Source organism: Heteronotia binoei, chromosome 5, assembly GCF_032191835.1.
Source record: "Heteronotia binoei isolate CCM8104 ecotype False Entrance Well chromosome 5, APGP_CSIRO_Hbin_v1, whole genome shotgun sequence".
NCBI lineage: Eukaryota > Metazoa > Chordata > Lepidosauria > Squamata > Gekkonidae > Heteronotia > Heteronotia binoei.
In genome coordinates, this window is record NC_083227.1 from 39,282,383 (window position 1) to 39,293,411 (window position 11,029).

The 11,029-nt window shown below is 43.7% G+C and overlaps 1 protein-coding gene across 1 annotated transcript; it reads right to left on the bottom strand.

Moving 5' to 3' along the window:
* Positions 1 to 6,296: 6,296 nt before the first annotated feature.
* Positions 6,297 to 8,987, bottom strand: LOC132572314 (cholinesterase-like). Its single transcript, XM_060239222.1, has 2 exons — positions 7,486 to 8,987; positions 6,297 to 6,462 (listed from the first exon to the last, which is right to left on the bottom strand). The coding sequence occupies exons 1-2, from the start codon at positions 8,967 to 8,969 to the stop codon at positions 6,306 to 6,308; spliced, it is 1,641 nt and encodes a 546-aa protein (XP_060095205.1). The 5' UTR covers positions 8,970 to 8,987; the 3' UTR covers positions 6,297 to 6,305.
* Between the last annotated feature and the right edge of the window lie 2,042 nt (positions 8,988 to 11,029).

Genomic DNA, 11,029 nt, shown 5'->3' on the forward strand with positions numbered 1-11,029 from the left:
GTGGCCGCCACCACCTCCTGTGGCAGTGAATTCCACATGTTAATCACCCTTTGGGTGAAGAAGTACTTCCTTTTATCCGTTTTAACCTTTCTGCTCAGCAAATTGAGCTGCGATCCATTATACTGTCATTCTGATACTTTGGGGAGCCGGTTTGGTGTAGTGGTTAAGTGTGCAGACTCCTATCTGGGAGAACCGGATTCCCCGCTCCTCCACTTGCACCTGCTAGCATGGCCTTGGGTCAGCCATAGCTCTGGCAGAGGTTGTCCTTGAAAGGGCAGCTGCTGTGAGAGCCTTCTCCATCCCCACCCACCTCACAAGGTGTCTGTTGTGGGGGAGGAAGGTAAAGGAGATTGTGAGCCGCTCTGAGACTCTTTGGAGTGGAGGGCGGGATATAAATCCAATATCTTCTTCTTCTTTATAAGAATTTCCTTCTGAACACTTCATTTTTACACAGTGTGGGAACCAAAGTAGTGTAGAAGCAGGAATCAGGGTGGAGGTAACGTTCTCTGCTAGAGGTTCAAGAAAATCAGAGAGTCAAGTAGATAGTATTAGTCTAAGTGGAGCAATTGAATAATAGAATTACAGAGTTGGAAGGGACCATACAGGCCACCTTGTCCAACCCCATGCTCAATGCAGGATCATCCTGCAAAGTCCCAGACAAGACTTGGTATAAGGCAACCTCATGTGCTGGTTTATGCATGTAATTTAGGGGTGGACAGGGCTGTTACATGACATGGGAAATTTGTGATGATTCTCACACAGTGGGGAGGACATAAGATTCACAGTTCAAAGGCTGCTACCCACCAGGTGAGGTCTGAAGGTCTCTCAGAATTACAGCTGATTTCCAGACAAAAGAAATCAGTTCCCATTGAGAAAACAGCTGCTTTGGAGGTCGGACATTATACTCTGCTGAGATCCCTCCCCTCCAGTAAGAGCAACATTTGGCTTTTGGAGATGTTTATGTGTCCACTGATGATAAGAAAGTCCTGACACTAGAGGCAGGAAAAACCCAACCCAAACCCCTTCCACTGGCTGTCAGGTTGACCAAACTCAGCTTCCCCAAAGTGATTGACCTTTTTGAGACCATAGTGGTCTACAGGAGGCTCTCCCAGTAATCAAAGTAACCAGATGTAGGCCCTTGTGGAAAACAGTTATGTTCCCACCCACCTCATCAGCTCCAGTTGTTGGTTTCATCTTCTTCTGGTACAGTCTGAGTCATTCCAAGTCTCACAAGTTTTGGAGGCCACAAACAACATTTTTTCTAGCAGCTGAAGAATAAACTCTTATATGGACCATCACTTAGAATCCCTTCCACAGATCCAGGCAAAGAGAGGTGTGACATGCTGAGGGATCTGAAGAAAACACATCCCTTCCAAGTGAAAGAGTGAAGTGAGTGGAATTAGAAAAGTTAAAAGATATCATCTGCAAATAAGAGTTGGGAGCAGGGCTTCAAAATACACTTTCATTGCTGATCTGGATGGGTCTCTGGAAACATCTGTTCCTGAAAAGGCAGTTCTGTGAAACAAATTCCCAGATCAGCTGGCATTGGAGCAGAGTCTGTCAGTTGCCCACTATATGACCTTGGTGGCACTTGTAATGGTGAGCATTGTGGGGTCATGTTCTGAAATAGGGTTTCAACTCCATGTGGTATGATATGTTGGATAAAACATGGGTGTGAAGTCACACGTTACTGGGTTTGGGGAACCCAGGATTCAAGTTTATTACGATGCTAGTGTCTGTAGATGCCATTTCAGAAGTCTAGGACAAAAAGAGCTCCTATAAAGGCCAACAAACGGCTAACCTTTCATATGCTGTAGCCTGCTGGTCTTTAAAGGGCTTGAAGATTTCCACCCCCCTCTCCTCTCAATATGACTTCTACATAAATGTTAGATAAAGAAAATATTCCTGTTAGTTGTCCAGTAGTTTTGTAATGAGATGATTGTCTCATATCCCATTTCAAGGACTGACACTCTCCCAGACTTACAATAGATCTTCAGCGGACAAAGACGAGTTATCCAGCAAAAAATGCTGCTTTGGAGGGTAGACTCAATGGCATTATATCCTGCTGGGGTTCCTCCCCTCCCTAAACCCCACCATCTCCATTCCCCACTCCTAAATTTCCAGGGATTTCCAAATCTGGAGCTGGCAACCTTAGCTCTGAACTGCTTATTCTGTGAGTGTTATCCTCACTGGCCAAGCAGCATCAGAGACTTCAAAAGGGTCTGTAAGAGACAAATTCCGGCTAGGTAGCAACCCGTCTACAATAGTATAATAGGTATAAGTGACTTCTGTGTTTAACTTTGCGCAAGAAACTAGACAGGAACTTTCAGCTACTTAAAGATCTTTATTTGGCAAGATAATAAAATATTGAAGCAAGAACAATTTTAAAATCACTGAAAGACTGCGTGCAAGGAAAATCAACTCGCTGAACATCTCTCTAGCAAGACTGAATAAATGAGCTTTAAAGCTTATAAAATTTCAAATTATCTTAGAATGTTTTAAAAAGCTCAAGAAACCCAGTACAGAAACAAACTGAAATCTCATCTAAGTTCTTTGACACAATTCACAGAAACCTGAGTAACTCTTCCACGTGACACTTTGTATTGGGAAAGTGACATCCATTATCTTCATCATGTGATGACGCTATGGATAAGTGATTGGTTCTCAATAGGATTCAATAACAAGTCAATCATATGCATATGGGCTAAGATTATATCTGATAATGCTTATTGACTGCTCCAATAAGATTACAAAGGCTATAGCTGGCACTTGACTACTGATTAAAAGACGAGAATTCTTCTTTCTTCAACTTCATCAATTGGCTGGCAAAGATAAAAGGTCCTGATCTTTTCCCAACTTGTTGTTGAACTCTCTACAAAGGGTGTGAAAAGTACAGAAGAACATTAATGTAGCATGTGTATCATGACATCCTAACCCAGACGACCCAGGCTACACTTATCTTGAGCGATTTCTCACTAGGCTTGTTCCAGCATTGGAGCTCTTTCCTCCCCCCCCCCGACACTTCCCTTAAATTTCACACAAGCTGCCCCAGGATTGTGACTTGCCTTGCCTCTTTCCCATTGCAAGGAAGATTCTCTAAAAACTGGTTTCTGCTTGCCACAGGAAAGAGGCCATGCAAGTCACAGCTCCACTGCAGCTTGTGCGATATCGGAGGGAAGCGTTGGGGGAAAAAGAACTTTGATGCCGGAACTAGCCTAGTGGTGAATCGGTCCTTGTCAGATCTCAGAATCTAAGCAGAGTCATCCCTGATCAGTATGTGGATGGGAGACCACCAAGGAAGTCCAGGATTTGCTACACAGAGAAAGGCAGTGGCAAACTAGCTCTCAGAATCTTCAGCCACCAAAATGCCTTGGGATAGCCATAAATTGTCTGCAAGTTGATGGTATTTCCCACCAGTTATCCAGTTGCTAAAGGCAAATCCTCTTTATGTACAAATGTTTAAGGCCCATCTTTCTCTAATAAGGAACATGCGGCTTTAGTTCTTCTCATGTTCAAGGCACACCTCAGGCTGGTTTTAAGTTTGCCTTGTAGGATAACTTCCCAGGGGGAATGACTGTGGCTCAATGGCAGAAGATCTTCTTGGAATACAGAAGGTCCCAGGGGGACAGGAGGTCACCTAGGTACTCCCTGGTACGTGGGGTTACTCAGGCGCAATCCTCTTTCCAATATTATTCATCATATATATGTGTGCCCCCTTGCCCAACTGTTGTGGAGACTTGGGCTGAGATGCCACCAATATATTGATGGCACCCAGCTCTATCTTTTAATGGGTGGTTGGTTGGATACCACTCCAGTAAATATAGTGGAGTGTCGGAGGCTGTGGTGGGATGGCTGAAACAGAGCTTGCTGAAACTAAATCCTTTTAAGACTGAGGACCTGGGTGTGATTCTGGATGCCTCCCTAACAATGGAGGCTCAGGTCACTAATGTAACCAGACTGGCATTCTTCCAACTGTGCCAGGTCAGGTAAATGGCCCCCTAATTGTCTCGCCCTGATCTAGGAACAGTAATCCATGCAAATTGTCTTCTCAACGCTGGGCTACTGTAACTCGTTCTACATGGATGGTCTAAAATAAAATTTAACAAAATAAAAAAAATAATAAGGTGGGGTCTCGAGCTCTCCTGGAAATACAACTGGTCTTCAGACTACAGAGATCAGTTCCCCTGGAGAAAATGGCAGCTTCAAAGACTGGACTCTATGATTTTGCATTCCTGCTGAACTGTCTCCCCTGCCCCCCCCCTTATTTTTAAAAGCAATATCACAAGTTGGAGATGGCAATCGTAGCTGTGCTAAATTGCCCTCTGATATGATTTAAAATAATAGACAAACTGGGATTCCAATCCAGGATTAAACTGTGGTTAACCCCAGTTTGTTGAAACACTCTGATTTAGATGTCACAACAGAGAGTGGTTAAAACTAGGGATTTCCTCAGACAGGAAGTCCTCATTTTTAGTTCCTCAGGCTTGTTCTCAGCAATACCCAAGGTGTGTTGACAGTCTCCAAACCAAATCAAAGGCTAAATGTGCACAAATGAAAGGAACATTGAAGCAGGAGAGCTCAGGAGACTACCTTAATTTAGTCAAATGAACCTAGATTTGATTGTGCCTGAGAAGAAGGTGAGAGGAAGCTGGGTATTGGATTTTATGTTTTAAAATCAGTCAACAGAAACTAGTATAATCTACTCAGAGTTTACATGAAAGAATGAAGGTATAAACTAATATATCCTCTGCTGTCTACCCTCCCTTTAGCTTTCTTTCTTCCAGTTAATATGATCCCCTTTCATACATTCATACGTACTTTTTTAAATTCACAGTTCTGAATTAGACCAGATAACCCAGAAACAAATGTGTTATCATGTTACCACTCAAACTAGGGTTGCCTGGTACCGTCTGGTCACTGGTGAGGGCTGCGGGGAGGGGGGAAGGGGGGGTAGGAGTGCCAAATCCAGGAGTGGAAACTCAAGAAGATTTGTGGATGGAGCTTGAGAGGTGGGACAGGGACCTCAATGGGGTGCAATGTCATAGACTCCACCATCCAAAACATCCATTTCCTACTTGGGAACTGTTGTCTGGAGATGAGCTATAATTCCAGGGGATCCCCATGTCCCACCTGGAGGCTGGAATCCCTTAACCATACTGATATTATTACTTTCTAGACAACATGACTGACCAACCTTAGTAAAGATGAGGCAGTAGATTTTTATTTAAGATATTTATAGTCTTTTCTTGTGGGCATCTGAAATCTCAAATTAGTAAATGCAGTGCAACAACAATTTGATAAACATTAAGACAACATTTTAAAAAACCAATAACAGGGTTTTCTCCCATTGCCTAGGTTCTGACTGCCCCAAAACCTTTCTGAAATAGCTCTTTGTGGAGAAAGCCAACAAGAAAGGACGTGAACGGCTGTCTGTCCCAGAGGCAGCTTCTGAAAATATCTGAGCCTGGACTATAGCCAAACATGCTTTGTGAGGGAACAAAGCATTGCTATAGTGCAAGAACTGTTAAATTCTCATACCTAGCCTGTGAATGAGATTTGTTTTCATCCTCATTTTTGAAAGCTGTTTACATTCCCAAGATGACTAGAGTCACTGGGAGATTTTTGAAGCTAATCTAAAGTCAGCCACTCCAGTGTACTATTGACAGATACCAGAGTGTAGCTAATGAATCTTCTGTGCTGTCTTCAGAGGAAAATATGTTTTTTTAAATGGATCTAACCCCAAGTACCTAGGAGTCTGAGATGCTAATTCCTTGCTCTGTCATGGAAGCATGAAGGATGACCTTGGTCTAGTCTCACTTTCTGAGCCTAACCTATCTTATAGGTTTGTTGTGAGGGGTAAAATGGAGGAGAAAACAATCTAAGCCACTTTGGGTCTCCTTTGGAGAGAATGGTAGTGTAGAAATAATAAATGTTTTAAAATCATCTAGGACCACTGTGGGAGGCTGTCACAAGTGGAAACCCATGAGCTGTACCAGATAAGAGCTGTAGCCTCACTGGGGGAATGGTGCCTATGTGGAGATGGAATGTTTTGCATGGCAAAGGGAATCAAGATTAGTCCTGCACTTTCCTCTGACAGGCCTCTAGTACTGACTGATTTTGGTGCAGGAATTAAAACAGAGAGGCTCAGTTGCTATCCTGACCAGTCCCAGACTAGCCTTAGCACTGTGCTACCATCTAGGGTGACCAAAATTCCAACTAAACACAAGTTATGGAGGAATGTCTAGCTCAGAGAGTGGATTTGGGCTTCTCCTCCTTCTTTCAGGGCCTCAACTCACTTGGCCTCTCTATGCCTCTGATAAGCGCTCCTTCCAAAACCTGCAGAGTTGAGCTGGTGAGGGCTTCATGACTTGAGGTGGCTCTGTGCTGATGCGAAAGAAGTTTTGCTTTGCAGGGTTGTAGAGCGGCCATTTTGTCTCACCAACATCTGAAGGGGTGGGATTGCTGAACAGGAGGCAAAAACATCATGATTCACAAATCCAGAGAAGCAGCTAGTTCTCTGTGGATTACAGGATTAAAAAAACCCTAAAACCAGTAAAATGCATACTTTGGTAAGGTCCCTACTACATTAATTGAATCTGGAAAACCCTACATCCCTGTCAACATTTATCTAAGAATTTGCGTGTTATTAGTGGCACTACAAACGAATATATCTGCTATTTAATATCCTTCACCAAGGTGGTGACTCAGGTGACCATGTCTTCTGAAATTGCATAGGCAATAACCAAAGCAAGGGGTCTTTTCTATGGGGAAGCCCCAGTTTTGGAATATGTGCCAGATACTTGCTTCAATATCCTCTGGGTGCCAATTCCAGCCAATTCTATTTCCCCAAGTTTTTAATGAGAAACTTGCTGTTTGCCGTAATGTGATTTTAAAAACTTTCTGATTTCTTGTTATTTCATCCCTCTTAGTAAGAACTGCTTTTATATTTTCACTAGTTACCTTGGAGGCAGAATTTATTGCCCACAAGAAGGGCATAAAAGTCAGCACAGTGTACTGGTTAGAATATTGGATCCAGGAAATCCATGTTCAAACCCTCATTCTTGCATGAGATTTGCTTGGGTGACCTTTGGGCCATATTCCTCCCCCTCTGCCTACCTACCTCACAGGGTTGTTAAAAGATTAAAATTGTCAAAGAGGGAACACTGTACTTTGACTTTAGCCCCTTGGAGGAAGGGTGGAATGCAAATGTACTAAGTAATAATAAGAAATATCCCAAATAAACAAATTCATTGAACTTTATATCATCTATCTATTTATCTGTTCATTGCATTATATATTATATGCAACTATATATATATAGTTGAAGCTGTGTCTAATTAACATATACGTTTTGCCTCCCACAGGTATTTAAAGTGGATGCCAGTTCCTAACATGTCTTGTGATAGAGAAACCTTAGGGAAGTGCTACTTTCTGTATTTTTGGAGCCAGCGATTGAGAATGTCCATATATAAACAGTTCTCTTACCTGCTTCTGGCAAACTCCGCCCAGTATCGCATCACTCGGGGGATTAGCTCTAACTCTGCCTCTGTGTGAGTGGCACTGGTTCCTGGTAATAACGTCAGTGTCCCAAAAACGTATGGGAGCTCAGATCCATGGTCTGACCCCATCCACTCGGGCCAGACGGAGCCAATGCTACGATGAGTGAAAGTGTAAGCATACACAGGGCTTCCAGTCTTTGCAGTTTCTGTGGCAATTTCGTTTGCTGGACATACAAAGAAGTAATCACCCCAGGCGTGGGCCAAGGCAGAACGATAATGTGCTGGACCTTTTGGTTCTGATTCATTGTACCTCCAAGCAATGGATTGGATGAAGTCTTCTGTTGCATTGCGTATGCTTATGTTCAGCCCTTCCAAGAACTGCTCCCAGGTCAAAAGGGTTCCATTGAAGTAAGGAGCAACATGGTAGATGAACACAGACCCTTCATCAGAGGTGGTACCGATCATAATAGGCTTAGACTGAAAGTGTCCGGAGTCCACAAGTTTCTGGGGGTCATCAGGAAGGAAATCTCTATCTGTAGTTGGTACGAAGGGAATGTTCAAAACAGTATTGGGGTCCACCACAAAAAATGCATATATTGGAAATTCTTCCATTTTCTTTTCCTGCAAGCAACTCACTATGGCACTCACCTCACCTTCTGTACAGCCCATGAGCTTAGCCAGGGCCAAGGCTCTCCTATTTGCCTCCTCAGGACTCACCCAAGCCCAGGGTGCAATGGCTGTCCCACTCTCCACCACAGTACGGTCAAATAGATGCTGACTCCCTGGTGAGAGGAGGTGATAGCTGACAGACGCTCCTCCAGAACTCTGGCCAAAAATGGTTATCTGAAATGGGGCTCCTCCAAAAACAGCTGCGTTCTCCCTCACCCATCTTAGGGCCAACTGCTGGTCGAACAGGCCTATGTTCCCTGGGGCAGCTGGTGGTAATGAAAGGAAGCCTAGAGCTCCCAGACGATAATTCATAGAAACCACAATGACATTCTCGGTAGCAGCTAAGAATGCCCCATCATATATGGCCAGGGAAGCTGTGCCAGTAAAAAATCCCCCACCATGGATCCAGACAAGGACTGCAGCAGGTGTGGAGGGCCGCGGATAGGGCACCCAGACATTGAGGAAGAGACAGTCCTCTGAAAGGGGTGTGTTGGCATTGAATATGGCAGCATCAGGAGTGCCATTAACAACTACTTGTGGGCACGAATTTCCAAAGTTGGTGGCTTCCAGGATATGGCTCCATGGCTTATGGGGAAGAGGCTTCTGGAAACGCAATTTCCCCACAGGGGGTTCTGCATAGGGGATGCCCAGATAGGCTGTAACATTTCTTGAGCCAGCTGAGAGATGCTTTCCCTGGATAGGGCCACTGCTGGTGACTACTGTAGTCTCATTTTCAGCAGAAGTCTTGGGTTCCAGAAGGGAGAGGAGCAGGAAGGTCAACCAAAGGAAGAGTCTAGTCATTGCAGCACCTGAAAGGGAAGGATCCCAAAGTAGTTACCCCCGCTCAAAATGAAAAAAGAAAAGAAAGAAAAAATGAAACAGGTCATTTCCCCTTCTTAACTCTCTCCTTGTTTCTGAGGGCCTGATATCATGACTCTGAGGAACAAGAAGACCAATATGATAAGTACAGTCAACTTGGTGAACATTCAAGGTGCTGGTAGAATTTATTTAATAATAATAACAATAATAATAATTTTTAATTTATATCCCGCCTTCCCCGCCAAAGCAGGCTCAGGGCGGCTGAGGAGATTTCAATGTTTCCTCTGCAGAGTCCTGGTCAAGATGGTTTCCATTTAGAACTGATAGGTATTGGCATCCAGATCCCCTTGGTCTCGGAAAAGAAAACCCAGGAGGCACACAGAAATACTGTGAAATACAGTGTTCTGCAGGAGCAAAAATCCTCTTCTCACAAACAAGGACAAAAAACTCCCCATGATGTCAATGTTGTGAGTACAAAGTCCCATAGAATTGAGTTTTCACTTCAGCCAGCAACACATTTAAATCAGGACCTAGGTCTGGTGTATGCCTATTAAGCGCTTTCAAGTCACTTCTGATTTATGGCATCTCTATGAACTGATCTCCAAAACACTCTCTTATTATTAGCCTTGCTTGGGACCTGCAAACTGAGGGCTGTGGATTCCCTGATCAAGTCATTTTCCCCCTGCTTTGCATTTTTCCTAGCATTATTGCTTTTTCCAGTGACTCTTCTCTTCTCATACTGTGACCCAAGTACAATAGTCTGGTCTGGTCTGGTCTATACTCTCCACAGAATGGAGAGGTAGAAAACAAAGGGGCTAAGACTGACTGTACCACTTCAGAATCTAAGGTTGGGGTCCCCCCCAGTTTTATTTTTTTCAGTATTTCAGATATGAAACATGTAGAGGTCTTAGCAGGGGTCATTTTGTAGAAAAGGAGGTGCCAAATCTCATTAGCAAAACTCACGTGCATACACCACACACCTCTGACATCACCATATGGTGTGCTAAATTATATTGGCTCAGCATCTACCTTAAAATGCTTTTTGAATTATAATTGTCATAATAAAACCTTAACTCCCATCATTACTTTCTCCTATGTGGCCACAGTGGCATGATGAAGATTTCCATCTGCTTGCTATCTATGTTTTGGTTATTTCCCCATTTTTTGTGGGGAAAATATTAGAAAGTTTGTCAAATCTTAGAGTTTAGTAAAATTCTCACAGGTGGTTTGAGCAATGGAGCCCAGAAGCAACTGAAAGAACAAGGTTTGACACCAGTGGCCAACAAAAGTTTATTCAAGGTATGAGCTTTTGTGTGCAGTTCCAGTTCCTTAGATCCATAGAAATGGAAGTTAATGTTTTATATGTATAGACAGATGTCTCTACGTAGGTGAAGAGCAAATTAGCATACAATTTATTGAAGCTGTTTTGCCATATGTAAAAACTAAATAGCAGTCTTTGCATGCCATAGCTTCCAAAGGGAGATGAGATGCAACAGCTTTTCTCTCTTCCTCCCCTTTTTCTGGGCAAAAGCTCTGCTTGGTGCAAAGTAAGCATTCATGTTACCAATCCTCCTTTTCGTCTGCCGCCTGGGGGAAGTGTGAGGGGGCATCTGATGGGGTATACAGTCTTGCAATCATTGTAACATACAAGTGAAGGTGGGGAGGTATATTTCCCTTCTAGGGTATAATTGTCACATTCTCAGGGTGCAGGCAGGCAGAAGTCCAAAGCCAGCCCAAGGTCAAAGTCCAGGAAGTCAAGCGGGAGCCAAGTCACCAATGCAGAATCACAAACCGGAATCAGAAGTCAATGTCCAAAAGCCAAAAGGTGCCAAGGAAATCAAGCAGGTCAGGATCAGGAAAGAGCGTGGATGCAAGCCAGAGAATAGACTTGTTGCTTCCACAAGGTCACCAGGTCCTGGGTGGGAGCTATAAGGGAGTCTCAGTCAGCCTGCACCCTGGGTGGCAGTGACTGTTAGAACTCAGGGCTGAGAGATCTGAAGCATCGGCGTGCCTCATGTCTTCACTCTGAAAGTTCTTTACGG

Bases quoted from the DNA above. Each gene is read 5' to 3' on its own strand.
- LOC132572314 (XM_060239222.1), bottom strand. From the start codon at position 8,969: ATGACTAGACTCTTCCTTTGGTTGACCTTCCTGCTCCTCTCCCTTCTG. The intron at 6,463-7,485 runs GTAAGAGAACTG...CCTCCTGTTCAG, and splicing joins GCGGAGTTTGCCAGAAGCAG to CAATCCCACCCCTTCAGATG.